At 37.6% G+C, this 17,934-nt stretch overlaps 1 protein-coding gene across 1 annotated transcript; it reads left to right on the top strand.

Annotated features, from left to right (window-relative positions):
* Positions 1-213: 213 nt before the first annotated feature.
* Positions 214-15,683, top strand: LOC116723370 (ATP-dependent 6-phosphofructokinase, liver type-like). The gene is made up of 22 exons (XM_032568206.1): positions 214-499; positions 2,086-2,159; positions 2,266-2,343; positions 3,245-3,434; positions 3,575-3,740; positions 4,316-4,360; positions 5,308-5,416; positions 5,527-5,622; positions 5,850-5,942; positions 8,326-8,451; positions 8,556-8,620; positions 9,593-9,656; positions 9,755-9,901; positions 9,991-10,061; positions 10,233-10,320; positions 10,406-10,558; positions 11,788-11,952; positions 12,252-12,313; positions 13,094-13,205; positions 13,405-13,504; positions 13,601-13,706; positions 13,796-15,683. Exons 1-22 carry the CDS (start codon positions 415-417, stop codon positions 13,941-13,943), a joined length of 2,343 nt encoding a protein of 780 aa, XP_032424097.1. The 5' UTR covers positions 214-414; the 3' UTR covers positions 13,944-15,683.
* Positions 15,684-17,934: the final 2,251 nt, after the last annotated feature.

Here is a 17,934-nt window from a genome sequence, read left to right as displayed (position 1 = left end):
TATGCGGTCTTTTCAAGCTCCACCTTTTTACATCGATCATTGAAGGAAGCGCTGGAAGACGCGCTTCTGGGTCTCCTCTCAAACATTCCGGTGCAGCGGGTGTCCGGGAGAAGCGCAGAGAATAGTAGGAATTCGCAGCTCCGGGCGGCGCCGGGTTGAAAAATAAACGCTCCACCGATACGCTCCCTTGGCGAATGAGGGCGGAGTCAGTCTGCGGAGAGGTGTAACTGCTGAGAGGGGGGCTTCCACTCCACTGAAGTGGAAGGGTTTGGTTTGAACCCGCTGCCAACAAGGAAGCGAACAGCTGGGACAACACCGAGAAGCGACTGCATCATTTCTTTTATCCACCGAAACTAACGGGATTCTTTTCATTTTTATAGGCGGGTTTCTCTGTTGTAAGGTGAGCAGGTCAACATGTCTTCCATGGACTTTGAGAAGCTGAAGATGACGGGAGCAGGTCGGGCCATAGCGGTGCTGACCAGCGGTGGAGATGCACAAGGTGACCTTGGAAAACTCCTCATCTGCGTTGAGGTTTAATATTTCAAACCTGTGGCTGGACGCGTGGAGCTTAAATCGTGTTTCTGTGCAGCTCTGACCCCACTGAGCGGGTTTGTTTACACATGGACGAGCTAATTTTCGCACTCAAAGATGATCCAATTTGGATTTATGTATGTTCTCACTCATAATGTAGTTCAAATGTCCCAAAAGGCTCACAGTAGGTGTAGTATATGGCAATTACAATAGCATATTAAAAGGTTAATGGGATTCGGTTGGGAAGAGGCCAAAGTCAAGGCCCCCATGAGGCTCTATGCAGATTCACAACCCATATAACAATCCCTATTACACTAGAATCACTTACTGCACCTACTTAATACTATCATATATAATAATACAATATTTATTGGTTGTGAAATCAGGGATTTCCAGCAGAATGTGTGTATCAAACAATTACAGCTACAGTAGTACAGCTGATTCAGCTGTAAAGCAAGACTTATTAATATTTAAATAACAACAGCCCTTTACTGCATATCCATACATTTAAATTAGCTGCAGCTTGCAAGATGGAGATATTGCAGGTTCAAGTGCATAAATTAGCAATTTGGTCTGGCTTTTTTCATTATTTAATCATAAATCTTATACTTGAAAGCCTCAAAAATTCAACTTTTCAACACTTAAGTCATAAATTATGTTTATGCAAGTGGTGGTGTTTATCGGCTTTTTGGCATGCAGTACTAGCTCTGTAATGCAGATTTTATCACACTATGACAAAACTACAAGCCCCATAATGCAGGGATGCAATGTTCCTATTGAAGAGCTCCTCAAGCTGACATACTGTACTGCAGTTAAGATCAACAGGCTCTTGACATGTCATGCAGTCCTTCACCTTAAGGAAATGTAAACATGTATTAAGATTTGGCTTGAAAATAATTTTCTATTGTTAGCTAAAAGCTGTAAGGCTAGTATCTGTAATTAACCTTCACCTAGAAGCTAATGCTGTTTGGCAACATTGTTGTAAAGGACCTAAAACAACTGATGTCTTTAAATGAGCTGTATACTGTTTTTTTTTCTTTGCTGCTGGTTTTTGTGGTCCATGCAATCAGATGTATAAAAATTTATTCATCTGCTAATTTAAAAATAATATGGACTGCTTGACCCTTTTGATTCACATCAAAAGTAGATGTAAAGCTGGAGATATGATTACAACTCAGACTTCTTATTTCCTACATTTAGTCTAAATACAATTACATAAAACAAGTCCAGTAGTTTTACAATAATCACAGCCAACTGTAGCTGATTTGCACACACGATTACGTAATAATGGTGAAAGGCTTAAATCTGAGCTCTCCTCCCCTTCCCCCACTTGGAACAGGCTCAGTAAGCCTTATGGGTCATGATATGTTCAAGCAAATCTTGTCCAGGATCGTTGCTGCAGTCCTCACAGAGCAAATGGCACCTTTGCCCAATAACTGATAAAGAAGTGAAATGCAGCAGCAGACACTTTAATTTCCTCACTTGATGCAATAGCCTGGGTGCAGATCAACTGAAGTTGAGTTCAATGTAAGGATAATGCTGTTTTTGACCCAGGTATGAACGCCGCTGTCCGAGCCGTGACCAGAATGGGCATCTATGTCGGGGCCAAGGTCTATCTCATCCATGAGGTAAACAAGAGTTTTACGACCGCGAGTGAACATGCAGACCGACCAATGTCACATCCTGTTTTATGACTTTTCTGGGACTGATTGCAATGTTCTTGTGACATTTCAGGGATATCAAGGCTTGGTGGATGGAGGAGAGAACATAAAGCTGGCACACTGGCACAGTGTGACCAACATTATCCAGCTGGTAGGTTGAAAGTTATTACTGTCTTCTGGGAAAATGACCATTTCACAAAGTGGAAATGGTCATGGTACCCCTGTGTACCATTTTGATGCCATCTCATCCTTTCCGTATTATACCAATTTGCATAATATACATATATCGTTTTTTCTAGAATGCAAATAATATTTTTGTAGACTTTACATTATTCTCTAGTTCTATATACTGTACTCGAGATCACTCATTAAAGCCAGTTTACTCTCATTATTTTATTCAGCCAAAGGTAATTCTCACTGATGGATATTACTTAGTATTGTAAGATAATACAATTTAATGTCTGAAAAAACAATATTTTCAAATATTGTTTGAAAATATTTTCAAATATTTTCCTAATGCTTAGGAGCATTAGGAGCCAATGCTCCTAAGTCATTGGTTTCTTTTTGTACCTGAAAAAAGAGGGATATGGGGAAGGAGTGAACCTCTGTAAACTTCTGTGAGCCTCGAGACTGATTTGTATTCCAAACACTGAACATTTATAAGCATATTTTCTTTGCTTTTATGTCAATCTCTCTATGTCTATCTTAGAAAATGTTAAAACTGAGACTTTTTTTAATCCATAGGTCACTTCCAAATTCAGCCTAAACAGGTAATTAAAATCAACTCCAACCACCTGTAGACATCCCCGGGCATCTTTTCAAATTTCACTTTTCAGACATAATTTCATATAATTTGAACGGAAGACAACGCGTTCTTTTCAATCGTTGTTCAAAAATAATTTGGTCAGAATGCCACATTTATCCTGCTCCTTCCTTTAAGAGTCATAGTCAGCAGGGGAAAAATAGGTGAGGAAAAAATGTGTGACCTAGCTTGTCGTTTCAGCTACAGATCATATGTTTCAGCTTAGCTTTCACTAGCGTCTTTGCTGCAGGGTGGCACGGTGATCGGTAGCGCTCGCTGCAAGGCCTTCCAGACGCGCGAGGGCCGCATCGCCGCCGCCTTCAACCTTGTGAAGAAAGGCATCACCAACCTGTGTGTGTGCGGCGGAGACGGCAGCCTCACCGGAGCCAATATCTTCCGCAGTGAGTGGAGCGGCCTGCTGGATGAGCTGGTACAGAAAGGTCAGCCACTCTCTTGGAACTGTTTATACTGTATATATATATATTTTTTGACCCAGGATATTTGATCAGTCTTGTTTCCATGCCATCACTAGTGCTGTATAATAAATTTTAAAGAGGAAATTACATCTGTGGGTCTTCAGGAAGGATCACGGACAAGCTGGCAAAGCAGCACAACAATCTGAACATCGTCGGACTTGTGGGATCAATAGACAACGATTTCTGCGGCACTGACATGACCATCGGAGCTGACTCTGCGCTGCATCGCATCATGGAAATAGTCGACGCCATCATGACCACTGCAAACAGGTTAGACACTCGAAGGAGTTGCATTTGTATTTTACTGTGATTTTATGTCGCTGAACAGCATAGAGTACAACCTTTTGCTGCGATTACAGCTATAGATTTTTTTGAGTTACACAAATAGAGAATAAATATTTTTACCCATTTTTTATAAAGCACAAGGTCAGTCAAAGCATCAATTTTCAAACTTTTTCACATTACATTATAGGTCACTTTAATCATTTAATTGCGCAAGTATTACTTCCCAAAGATTTTCTCAATTGAGGTTCCAACATTTGAGCCTCTAAATTTCTTGTTTTAATGTTTATCTAATATCTGACTAATATCTTTGAGGTTTGGCTGTTGCCTACATTCAGCTCTGCACAGAACTGTAAAACAATCATGAGTGTGTTTAATTTTGTTGTTACATGACAGTGATCATAAGTCACCTTCCTATAAAGTGACTGAGCTTTAGTGTGTTACTGCACTTTTTGCCCCCAGCTACGTGAACTCAGCAAATCTGCTGTATCCTGCACAAACTTGCTCACAGTTTTTACAAATGCTTCAATGCATCATGCTTCTTTTTTTTTTTTTCCCTGCAGCCACCAGCGCACTTTTGTTCTTGAAGTCATGGGCCGCCACTGTGGGTGAGTAACGCATAGATTTTAAAAATCTTTTATTTATCCTTTTATACGGTGCTAATTAAATTTGCGTAGTAACTAGCTGTATTTGAGTGACGTTTTGGAACAACTTTACTTTTGGAAGTATTTTCACTAAGCTGTGGTATTTACTTTTACTTGAGTAATTTTATTAAGTACTGCTACTGTTTCTTGAATAAAATCTCTGGATACTCTACCCACTGTGAGTAACTTTACTGAATGAAGAACAAGCTTGTTTTAACCAAAGATTAATCAGAAACAAACACACCTGCAATTTTGGTTAAAGTTTTGTGAGCTTTGTACTGAAACAAAAATATTTAGAAATTTTTTTTCTTTTGCCTGTTTTTGTTATTTTTTTAATTATGGTATTTCTATGAATTATTTTCAGTTTGGCCTTTTAATACCAAAATTTCCATATAACCTTATATTTTGGTTCATCGGAGGATGTAATTTTTAAATACATGTTTTAAATACATCATTCATGTCTTGATCAGTTACTCATTTTTACCAAATACTGTTTTTACTGTTACGTGAATCATTTTTTGGACAGCTACATTTTACTTTTATGGTAAATGGACTGAACTTATATAGCGCTTTTCCAGTCATTTTTGACCACTCAAAGCGCTTTACACTAGAGTCACATTCACCCAGTCGCACTCACAAACACGCACACATTTATACACCGATACGCAGATCGGTAGGCAATTTGGGGTTAAGTGCCTTGCCCAGAGGCACATCGACATGTGGCAGGAGGAAGCTGGAATCGAACCTACAACCTTCCGATCGCAAGACGACTACTCTACCAAAGAGCCACAGTCGCCCCATTTTTATTCATTTTACTTGAATAAAAATATGTAATAGTACTACGCTTACATGAGTACACTTTTTGGGTACTCTACCCTCCTCTTGTGCTAATTAGTGCGTTTTGCCTGAAGGTATCTGGCCCTCGTGTCAGCTTTAGCATCAGGAGCAGACTGGCTCTTCATTCCAGAGGCTCCTCCTCTTGAGGGCTGGGAGGATCTCATGTGTGCTCGTCTGGAAAAAGTAGAGCATGCACACACACAAAAACAGTCCAGATTTCATAAAAGCACCAGCTTCATGCTCAGGTACACCACGTCTGAAGGTTTAACCAAGAATCCTCTGTTTACTTTCAGAGCCGAAACAAGGGGTCAAGACTCAACATTATAATTGTTGCAGAGGGAGCCATTGACTCAAATGGAAAGCCCATCTCCTCAACTTACATAAAAGATGTGAGCTCTTATTTCCAGACTTGATGACACTTATAATGGCTGTCAATATGTGTTGAAGACACGTTACTTAAGATTAAGAGAGTGTATTTTATAATTCCTTCTCTTTGGCATAGCTTATAAAGACATGTTATTGTTTCTGGAGCTTCAACTATGATTTAGTTTTTACATTTTTTTTCATACTGGAGTATGTAACATTAATAAATGAGTACTTGTACATCTGTTTGAAGCTGGTGGTGAAGAGGCTGGGCTATGACACCAGAGTGACGGTGCTCGGCCACGTTCAGCGAGGAGGAACTCCGTCTGCATTCGACAGGATTCTGGTGAGCTGCATGTGATAGAAGAGAATGTATGTTTCATCAAAATGATAGCATTTAACTGTTAATTCTTAGTCTAAAGGCGAACGTTTTAGACAGTTGTAACAGGATAAACTGAAATGATCAGCATGGACAAGTAAATTGTATTTTTCCCTTTATTTAGAATTTTACACACCTTTTACATTTTTAAAAGGTGTCGAGCTACTCTCATCAGGCTTTTACTGGCAATATCTTTTAGAAAACCTACTGATTTTGTCTGAGGACGATACAAGACGTATTTCTCTAAACATTGTTATAACGATTAAATATTGCTACTTTAATTAAATTGGAACATGCATCAGTTCCTTTCATAGATGTAGAATAGAATAGAATAGAATAGAATAGAATAGAATAGAAGTACTTTATTCATCCCAGCAGGGAAATTACTTCGCAGTTACAGCATAGAGACAAGACACAATAACAACTACCACTGAGTAGTAGTTGTAGATAAAATAAAAAATAAAAATAAAATATAAAAGGCTATGAATTGTAAAAATATAGATGCTGTTAATATAAAAAGCAACTTAGAGCAGTCCTTGCAAAGATTCAAAAAATGCAGATATGTATATGTCTGCAAGTGTGCCACAGTGCAGTTGTGCAAAATTGGACAACTGCACTGTTGGACTGATTAGTGCAGAACAATGATTTAGCTTTTATTGTACAGTGAGATGGCATGTGGCAGGAAGGATTTCCTGTATCTGTCCCTACGACAGCGGAGCTGGAGCAGTCTATGTGAGAAGGTGCTCCGCTGTCTGTCCACTATGTGGTGGAGAGGGTGCTGTTTATTGTCCATAATAGACAGAACCTTCTTCAGTGTCCTCCTCTCCACCACAGTTTCCAGGGACTCCAGCCTTAGTCCCAGTACAGAGCCAGCTTTCCTGATGATTTTGTCCAGTCTATTAGAGTCGCTGGCTCTGATGCTGCTTCCCCAACACACAGCAGCAAAGAAGATGGCACCGGCAACAACACTGTGATAAAAGGTCTCCAACATCTTGCTGCACACTTTGAAGGATCTCAGCTTCCTTAAAAAATAGAGTTTGCTCATCCCCTTCTTGCACACAGTGTCAGTGTTAGATGCCCAGTCCAGTCTGTTGCCGATTACAACTCCCAGGTATTTGTAATCCTCCACTTCCTCCACCACTTTAAATCTAAAAGAAGGTTTAAATCTAAAATTTAGGGATTACAAGATTATTCCCATTTAAGCATCAGAGCATAATTCCTTAACCTTTTTTCTAAAACTCAAAATAATGTAAGTCAAAGTTGTTTAGTAATACAATTACAGATGGGAAATTGAAAGATTAATGAAAGTTAATGTTGCAGAGCTTCTTGCATTATAAAAAGCAGATCTGCATTTCAGTCTGCATGGATTTTTATCTACTAATTAACTCTGAAAAATCTGATAAATTATTTCTGGAACATTACTGTGCTAATGGTACCATTCAGGATCAGTATATTATAAATTTTACAGGATAAGTTTTAGATATATTTTACTTGTTCAAGTATTATTCTGAGTACATGATTTGAAATGGTTTGGAAATTAGTTTTTGACCATTATTTCTAATTGTGAGGCTCTGACTTTATGCAGTGATACATTTTTACAGATAAAAAGATTATTTTCCGATTTGAAAAACATTTATTTTTACTCTTTATTGCTATTACTAACATTTTCACTCTATATCATCCATGTCTTTGTGACAATTGGTAAGAATAATTGTCTGCTGGAGTTATGTAGTCATAGATTTAAAAAAATATGATAAATTGAGTGAAGATTACTTTAGTTTTGGAGTATTAGGTCTCCAGGCCCAGTCCCTGGAGACTTTCTATTAAATGCTTCTAGATCAGAGCAGTTGTTTGTTCTCCTCTATTTATAGTTGTCTGAACTCATCGCCTGACTGGATTGTGTATACAACATTTGTCTGTTTACAGAACCATAAGGGGGCAATGCCCTGGGCAATACTTAAACCTGGTTATCCTCGTCAGGTCATTGTTTACATACAAATTCAAAAACAATTTGTAATTTATTTTTAATTGATATAAATTTGACTTTTTCCTGGATTAAACTGGGTCGTATACAGTAAAATTTAATACGAGTTGGACCTGTTTGGCTAAATATACACTAAATAAACTGAATTGAAATTGGTAAACAGTACATGAAGACCAGCAAACAACCCACAAAAAATCATTTTGACAACTTTCATAATGACTAATATGTAACCTTAAAATCTGTCACTTTGCTTCTTTTAATTATTACTGGTTAGCTTCTCTAGTTGAAGATTTCCTAGACCAGCCTGCATGATTTCACCAGACCCACATTCACTTTTTTCATCTTAGTATGAATGTGTGTTTGCAGAGCACCAAGCTGGGAGTGGAGGCAGTAATTGCCCTAATTGAGGCCTCTCCTGACACTCCAGCCTGTGTCATCGGTCTCTCTGGCAACCATTCAGTCCGTCTGCCTCTCATGGAGTGTGTGGACATGGTGAGTCTGGCTCCACTCTGGGGGAACTGATTTAATGGATGGCAAACATGTGATGTAGCAGGGGCTGGTTGCAGATTAACAAGAAAATGAACAATCTTTTGCAGACCAAGTTGGTGCAGAAAGCCATGAATGAAAGGAGGTTTGATGAAGCTGTTAAACTGCGTGGAGGGTAAGCGCTCATATTTATCCTGGATTGTGCTGTATAATGATTCTTTAAGGAACATTATTGACATTCATTTACACAGTGATGTGTTTGAAGTGCTTACTTTTGTTAATTTTGATGATTATCATAACAAAAACTTGACAAAAAAAACGTTGCTAGTTGTTACCCGAGACCAAATAAAGATGATTTCTAATATACAAACTGATAAGACTGCTGACTTAGCAGTTAGTGACTGGGTAAACAAGGAGGCCAATTAACAGCCATTCATTTTTAATAAAGCTTGTATACATACGGAAAATTGAGTGACAGGAAAAGGTAAATTCTGGTAGAAAAAGATACAAATGCAGCAGCGATAACTGCATGATTAAGAGGATTGTGAAGCAACACCCATTAAAGACTTTAATTACTCTTCCTGGGTAACCACAGCCACTTCAAATGACCACAATACCACTGAACTTAATTGGTCAGCAAACTGGTCTTAATTAAACCACATAGAGAATGTTTGGAGTAGTGTTAGTACGTAGATGGGAGACAGCAGAGCAACAATATAGATGAGGTGAAGGTCGCAGTTGAAGCAACTAGAGGTTCCTGACAGATTCACAGGCTGACCACCTTCACTGGATTGGAGCCCCAATCAAGGTTATACTATACAGGATATGAACATACTTTTCAGTAGACTGTCATTTCGGTGTTACAATTAGTTTTTGTTTCTTTGAAATAAGTATTTTGTAACAATCAAATTTTTTGAGAAACTGAATTGTGGCTTTTTATTAGCCGTAAGCCATAATCATTGTTTTTATAGAATTAAATTTACATTAAATGTGTAGATGTACACATTTAATGTGTTTGTTATTGTATTTAACACTGACAAAATACGAGTCATTGTTAAAATAGTTAAATTAACTTATTAAGAATTTACAAGTTCATGGAAAAGTGCCTACCTAACATACCTAACTATAATGTGTCTTGTTTCTGTAGGAGTTTTGAGAACAACTTGAATATTTACAAGCTTCTGGCCTTCCCAAAGCCTGATGTTACTGAGGTTAGATTGCCAGACATTAGCTTTATCTCATGTTTTTAAGCGTGAAACACTCACAGAATGTCACATGTGAGATGAACTTGACTTTGGTTCCACTTTAGAGCAATCACTCTGTGGCTATTCTGAACGTTGGCGCTCCAGCTGGAGGCATGAATGCAGTAATGAGGTCAGCCGTGAGAGTTGCACTTGCTCACGGACACAAGGTCTACGGTGTCCATGACGGCTTTGAAGGACTCGCCAACGGATTGGTGAGCATGGCTTTTTATGACGCAAAATCTAAGCTATAATTTTGAAAAATAATTTAATAGAAACTGTTCTCCTTTCTGCCTGCGAGCAGATATTTGAAATGGAGTGGCACAATGTGGCGGGATGGACGGGTCAAGGAGGATCACTCCTGGGGACAAAGCGGTAAAAAAGAAAGTTGTACTTTTTCAAAAATATGCCTGTCAAGTATTTGTGTATTCATAAGCAAATTCAGGTAGTAAAATAAACTTTTACAATTACAACACATTTGTGACATGTGAAATTAAATGTCTCAAAGTAATTTTTACACCTTTTTTCATGTTGTGCCTTCCACAGAACCCTTCCTGATAATTTCATGGAGAAAATTGTTGAGAACATTGGCAAGTTCGGCATCACAGCTCTGCTTGTAATTGGAGGATTTGAGGTATTTGAGTCTTTTATTTTCTTTAAATCGCTGAATATTATTAATTAAAGGCGTCAGACTTACAATCCATGTGTTAATTTCAAAGGCATACGAAGGTGTGCAGCAGCTGTACGAAGCCAGGGGTCACTTCGATGAACTCTGCATCCCCATGTGTGTCGTCCCGGCGACCATCAGCAACAACGTCCCAGGAACAGACTTCAGTCTGGGAGCAGACACAGCTGTTAACGCCGCCATGGAGGTATGTCTGAACAGATCTGCACACATTTATTGGCAGCCTCATTTAAAGAAAACCTGTAAAAAAGGTTTTTAAATAAATGTATCTTTTATTGCAGTAAGACAATCTCACTGAAAAACTGAGAAAAATACAACCTTCAGTATATTTATTTAGTGGGAAAAGCTCTACCAATCCCTTTAAATGTAACAAAACTAAAACATTTAAAACTTATGCTTCACTCTTAAGGGCATTAGGAAGTTTCAGTTTGTAATCCATGATCAGCCAGCAGGCTACCTGAGAAAACATTTATCTTGCCAAGAAAAACCTCCAAAGCTCTGTTAGAGAACTGCAGTAAACAGTGGCATCTAGGGGTCAGCAAGGCTTCATAGCAAGAGTTAAACACTACAGACATACAATGGTATGGAAGAGGATTGGGGTGAATGGGGGAAAAAAAAGAATTTTGCCTTTTTTCTCAGAATCTTGGAAAAAGTCAGAATTCTGAGACTTTTTTTCTGAATTCTGACTTTAATCTCAGCATTGAGCAACTAGCTCAGCAGAGATGTGAGTTGTACGGAAGAAAAGAAAAATTTACTTTTTTTTAAAAGTCAGAATTTTTTTTTTTTTCATAAGTGGCCCTTGTCATTAGGTGGCTATGCCAGAAAGAAAGTATTTTGTCCCCTGTCGCCACAGTTGTTAATATGAGGGGTTAGCTAAATGCTAGTAAGACTAACTCTATCTGAGGTCTTGTCTTGGATGGGACAAATATTGAACATTTCTTTTTAAAGTTAGTGGGTGTGGCTTATACTCAGGCTCACTGAAAAGGACTTGGGATGATCTAGAGAGATTGTGCAAGGAGGAAGGGTCAAAGATCCTTCTCCTGTTCAAGGTAATAAAAATTGTGCAACCAGTGGTTTAGTTAAACCAATTACTGTTTTTCTTAATGTGGAGTTTTTTCTCCCACTGAATAAATAAACTCAGAGTTAAGATTTTTCTCATTTTTCAGTGAGAGTTTAGGGTGCAGCATTGCAAGATCAAACTTATTTAAAGGTTTTTGTACATTTTCACCAGGGGTTCAAATAAACACAGGTGACACTGTAGTTAAAAATTGTGTTTTTGGTCCGTCTGTAGATGGGGCCAGTCAATCCTTTTTATAGCTCAGAAGGAAATACATCTTGCTTTTTAATCATCATCCTTTCTTTGGGGAGCTTTTTATGTTCTGAGAGTAATTGTGTCTCATTTTAACTTGTCTTCAGGGATGTGACAAGATTAAACAGTCTGCCTCTGGGACGAAGAGACGAGTGTTTGTAGTCGAGACAATGGGAGGATACTGTGGTTATCTGGCCACCTCCACTGCTATCGCTGTCGGTGCTGATGCTGCTTACATATTCGAAGAACCTTTTAACATCCATGACCTCAAGGTGAAACTTAAAGGAAAACAAAACAGTTTCTGTCTCGCTGTTTTTGTTCGTTTATTGCAGTGTTTCCCAACCCTGGTCCTCAAGGCACACTGTCCTACATGTTTTAGAGGTTTCCCTGCTATAATGTGCCTAATTCAACTGATTGCAGTTCCACAAACGCCTGTTAATCAGTCATCAATTGAAATCAGCTGGATTGAAGCAAGGAAATACCTAAAACATGCAGGGCAGTGTGCCTTGAGGATCAGGGTTGGGAAACACTGGTTTAATGCATCTTCTCTCATTGTGCCCTTTGTTCATAGACCAATGTTGAGCATTTGGCTGAAAAGATGAAGAAGGACATCCAGCGGGGTCTGGTACTAAGGTTCGCAACTTTACAGAACAATTTAAAATCTTGAGTGAAGACATTACGTTTAACATTACTAAAAACATGAAATTCAAAGTACTCGCAGTAAAGGCTCATTTTCTAACAAAAAGAATGGCTTCCAGACTATCAGCTTGTTCAACACATTTCTGTTTGACTGGTTTAGAATAAAAGCTGAGAAGTGCTTAATGACCTTATCAAGTGTTTCAGTCGGCCAAAGTGCAGTTTAGACAGAACTTTGTAACAAGTTGGACATTTTTAAGTGTAGACTGTTTCTAGGTGACCTCTTCTTCTTATCAGGTTTGAACTATTTTTTTTTTTTTTTTGTCTGTCAAAATTAACTTGATGCTGTATTTCTGCAAGTTTCAGTGGGTTACATTTATGACTTTATGAAATTTTCCTAAGACCTTCGTTATTTAAAATCTACATAAATATACTTAATATCTGAAGTAAGATAAATATACGTTTGACAACTTTTCAGTCTCAGTATGTGAGATCTGCATTTTTACATCTAGGTTACCATACTTAAAACATTTGCAGTACAGTTAACTTCAACAATTATTGATACCGGTTTTCACCAACTATTGACATTCTTGTTTTTGAAGTGTACAACTAAATAAAAGTTACGACCAACATTGTCAAATCTGGAAATACTTATGACCCTTTAAAGCCAAGAGTCTGCTGATTAAATGAAACATTCTTAATATTTAGACCAACAACAGAATGACATAATTGTGTAATAACTTTGAACTACTGTTGACTATCTTCTTTTTTAAACAGGAACGAATACTGTCACAAGAACTACACTACAGACTTTATTTATAGGCTGTATACAGAGGAAGGAAAGGGAGTTTTTGACTGTAGAGTGAACGTGTTGGGACACCTCCAGCAGGTATAGTTTTTAAAGTAAGACAACACCATTTGCAGTAGCTTTATTGTGAAAGCAAATATTTTGTATTCCTAGACGATATATACATTGGTTTTTATTAAAATAACAAGAGCCAAACAAATAAGACCATATAAAGATGTATATAGATAGTTTTCATGTTTGAGATTCACTGTATCACTTAGGATGTGTGTTTGTGCTGCAGGGAGGAGCACCTTCCCCCTTTGATAGGAACTTTGGCACCAAGTTGGGTGTGAAGGCAACCCAGTGGATCTCCGAGAAGTTGACTGAAAACTTCCGACAAGGTGGGGTTACGCTACACTCCCAGAAAATAAAAGTACTAAACCAAGCTGATGTAAAGCAAGCAGATGTTTGATGATAATACCGTCATTTCCCTCCAGGCCGCGTGTTCGCCAACTCCCCAGAAACGGCGTGTGTGCTTGGCCTGAACAGGAAGGTCGTCTCATTCATTCCTGTAACTGACCTGAAGGCCAGCACTGACTTTGAGTAAGTATTATGAAAAACTTATAAAACAGCTTTTTTTGTTAAAAACTTTAAACCAAATCATTTATGGGTATTGTTTGTTTGCTTTTCAGGCACCGGATGCCCAAGGTTCAGTGGTGGTTCAACCTGAGACCGATGCTGAAGATGCTGGCCAGGTATCAAACCAATTTTGTTGAATATGTCCCTGGAGAGATGGAACATGTGACTCGGCGCTCCATCAGCATTGATGCTGGATACTAGGCTCCCTGAGGCAAAACTTCTGTATGCAGTTTTTAACCCTTATCTATCCATCCTTTGTCCCATTTTCACTCATGAGTGAGGTGTTTTGATGCTCTCCCTCATAAACCTAGCCAGAGTGCCCTAGTTGAAAATAATTCCTATTTGCATATGAAATTGCACTGGACCAACATCCACTACACTATAGAGTGTAGATATTTTTTTCTCCAGTTGAATTCCTCCTGCCTTAACTTTACCTAAGAAACAAGAGCTCTTATTCTCTTGTCATACGCTTAGATTTTTATGTTACGCTGTTGTCGTGCCTATTAGCTTGGCTTGCATATGGGCTTATTCAATACTTTTTTATGTAGATTAAAGAGTGAAAAGATGAAGCAAATATGTTTATTGGAAATGTGCCCCTGTGATATGTTTTGTACATGTATTTTGGGAATAATTGTGTAAAATGAACAGTGTGCTTCTTTGTTAGAACAGAACATGTTGATTTACGCGGAAGCTAAATGATCAGTTCACCATCCCAGGCTTAAAGATTAATGCTATAAGTAGCCCAAGTGGTAAAATAATTATTAGGTGAATTATTTGGATTTATTTAAAGTCAGGTGATCTGCCATGGCAGATGCTGAGGTGAGTAAATTTACGCAGACAAAGCAAGCCACTGCTAAGCGTAGCATGAATTTAAGTAAGATTATCACAATGTGGCTGCAATATTTGAGTAACATTCATGTAAATAATGTTGCAGTGGAAAATATTTACAATAGATATGATGTCTTTGCATTAGCATGACTGAAGTATAAGATGTTTTCTATTATTTAGTGTATGCCTGTAACTGCAGATGCCCTGAGAATCAAGTTTCTGTTTCTATAAAGTTCAGGCCGCACCCTCTGGAGATCAGGCACCTTACTGTTGAATGAAAATGGGACTATGTTTCTTAAAAAACTTTTTTAGTACCTCTAATCAGTGTAATACTAACTATTTAAGATCAGGTAACATAATTTTCAGTATTCATTTATTAACTGACGCATTTAATAAAGAGAAATTTTGTACTTTCTCCCAGGTGCTTGTAAGGATTTTTTCTACTCAAATTGCTGCTATAGAACAGACAACCAGATGTGCCACCAAACCAAAGTTTTACAGAACATTTATTGAATATCATGCATTACAACAAATGAATGTAGATGCTGCAGTATAAATCTCTTACTTTTAAATCCACATATAGAAAATGCTTACATTCTGAGCCATAAGACATATAACCAGGAGCCTTCAGTGAAAGAAATAATCCTAAAAAATTAAGTAATTTTAAAAGTTTTGTTTGTTTTATCTGAATATTTTGTGTGGCTAATGTGATTGTAACTCAAGGGACCCTTAAGATGTTCATTTTCTGTTTTTATATATACATGTTTATGTATATTGTGTGGTTGTGTGACTGAAGCAACATATCTAGTATTGATTCAAATTAACAGAATTTTCTGAACCTTTCAAACAGTTTATTACAATGTAAAACATGCAAACTTTACAACTACTGTACTTTAAAAGAGAGGAATCTATAAAGAAATATAAACTTTTGAGGTGTTTAAGTATATATTAATGACTTGATATATATCCAAGTATGACGCTATTATGTATACATTGTTGTGTGATTAACCCAAATACGCCTTTATATCAACAGTTGAATTCAGGGTTGAATTCAACTTAAATCACTGCCAGCTCAACAACAAAAGGAAATAAACAGGAACTCCATACACAAAATATTGTAGTGTGCTTTTTCTTTCCTCAGAAGTTGAATGAAAACGGAAACTCATCTTTGGAGATTTTCTTGCTTGACTGAGGACTCTTGCTTGTAAAGGGAAACTGGAAGTCTTCACTTTGTTCTGGTTGGTCAAACAGGAACTCGGTAGCTAGAAAATCATATCCCAAATCGAAGAGTTAATTTATTTCAGTAATGTGGTTTCAAATGTTAAATTTATATGGACACAGAATGATACATTTCAAGAATTAATTTCTCATTTTGATGGGCGTGGTTCACAGCTAACAAAAAACAAAATTTTATCTCTCTGGAAATAAGAATCCTGCAAAAGACTGAAGGAGTGCGGAGGCACAAAATCGGATTTGCTTGAGGTCTAATGTGAAGTTCCCATGGTCAGTGATGTGTTGTCATCTGCTAGTTACAGTCAACTTTGTTTACTCAAGTCCTCAGCGCAGCCGTCTACCTCGGAATTTTACCATACTTGACTGTTAAAAAGATTTATGAAGATGCTGATTTAATTTTCCAGTATGATATAACACCTGCTCACATTGTCAAAAGTACCAATACCTTGTTCAGTAACCATGGTTTTATTGTTCTTGACTGTCCAGCAAACTCACTTGACCTAACCCCCATAGAGAAACTGTGCAGTAAAGACAAGAGGAAGATGAGATGTGGTTCTACTGGATACATCAGTAGAACCACAGGTTGATCATCGCAATGCTACACTGCACTGATGCAGTAATTCATGCAAAAGGAGTCCCGACCAACTATTGGTATTATTTATTTTTTGTTAATCTGAGATTCTGAGAAAGTTTTGTTTTTTATTAGCTCTAAGCCATAGTTATTAAAATTACTGAAAATAAACATTGTGAGCAGAACACACTAGTTGCAATGAAACTAAACATGAGTTTCAATTTTAATTTAATTACTGAAATAAATAAACTTTTTAATGACATTTTAATTTATTGGGGTGCACCCATAGAGATAATAAAACAGCTTCTGAATAGATACTTACTGCTTGAAGATTTAGCATCTGTGGCTTTCTGTAAAGAAGATGAACAGCCCTCAGTATCTTTTCTCCAGATATAAGAAGGTCTAATACCTTGTAATGTAAACCTCACCTTGTCGTTGAAAAAAGAGCCAGAAAACGCAAAAGAGGATTCCTGCAACGACAACTAGAGTTAACTCCGAAACCAAGAAAGAGCAATTGCTGTTGGATTTAGTTTTTCCCTTCAGCTAACTTCCTACTTCTTCTTGGGATGGGCCAACATCAAATCCAAATCCAGGAAATCCAGGTGTGCTAACATTAGAGTTCAGATTCAGCACAAAAGCTGAAGATTTAGAATTGGGAGTGCCTTGACGAGGAGAGCTGGTGGGACTGAAGCTAAAACAAGAACAGAACACGTCTCTTCAGGTTCTGTTTGCAACTTGACTCAAAAGTCTTGAGGAACTGATAAAAATCTTACTTGAATGTAAATGTTGGAGTTGAGAAGACGGATGTTTCAGCTGAAGAGAGAGCCTGTAGATTGGCTTCTTGAGATGTTTGAGGAAAACTATTGGCTTCCTGATAGTCCTCTGCATCAGGTGCTTCATCCTGCATGTTATCCTTCTGGACTTCCTCTGGTAAAGTGGGAACCTGCACCTTGTAACAGAAAAAATAAAAAACCTCTTTTTCAGACGATGTACATCACAATCAAAAGAAACAAAATCCAGCTTGAGAAATTAAAGCATCAGTCAATATTATTATTATTCAGCGTTTGTCATGTCTAATTAAACAGTCTTTCAATTTGCTGAAGTTGCTCCTTAAACCAGGTCTTTTCAGTTATTATTTATTGAGCTTCCCATGTTCATGGTGTGTGTACGTGCTTGAACATAATTTCACTTAAGAAAGTAGATGGCACTGTGTCAAGAACTAAAATCATATTTTTAAAAAGCAAAACAAAATTTGGATTCCTTCTTTTTAAACTATACACTAAGTTCTTGTGCTCCATGTAGAAGATGGTTTTGTTTTATGTCTCCTGACATTTAAGTCTAGTTCCTGTTTGATTTGGTTTGTTCTGACTTGTAACAAGGTATGCTTGTAGGATACGAACTCCCTCTAGAGTCACTACCTTATGTATTCATTCGTCTTGAACCTTTTCATGTTGTCATAACCACAAAACCTTATAATTTCCATCACTATTTTATATACTGTATATTGTATTAGAACACAGTAACCTGCTGACTTTTGTGCAAGAAAATGAAGAGCTTCAC

This window comes from Xiphophorus hellerii, chromosome 7 (genome assembly GCF_003331165.1).
Source record: "Xiphophorus hellerii strain 12219 chromosome 7, Xiphophorus_hellerii-4.1, whole genome shotgun sequence".
NCBI classification, from domain to species: Eukaryota; Metazoa; Chordata; class Actinopteri; order Cyprinodontiformes; family Poeciliidae; genus Xiphophorus; species Xiphophorus hellerii.
The sequence above is the reverse complement of the archived record's forward strand: the minus strand, read 5'-3'. Positions and strand labels throughout refer to the sequence as shown.

Coding starts and splice junctions, on each gene's coding strand:
- LOC116723370 (XM_032568206.1), top strand. CDS start 415: ATGTCTTCCATGGACTTTGAGAAGCTGAAGATGACGGGAGCAGGTCGG. Junction 8,621..9,592: donor GCTGTTAAACTGCGTGGAGG/GTAAGCGCTCAT, acceptor TTGTTTCTGTAG/GAGTTTTGAGAACAACTTGA. Junction 10,062..10,232: donor TCACTCCTGGGGACAAAGCG/GTAAAAAAGAAA, acceptor TGCCTTCCACAG/AACCCTTCCTGATAATTTCA.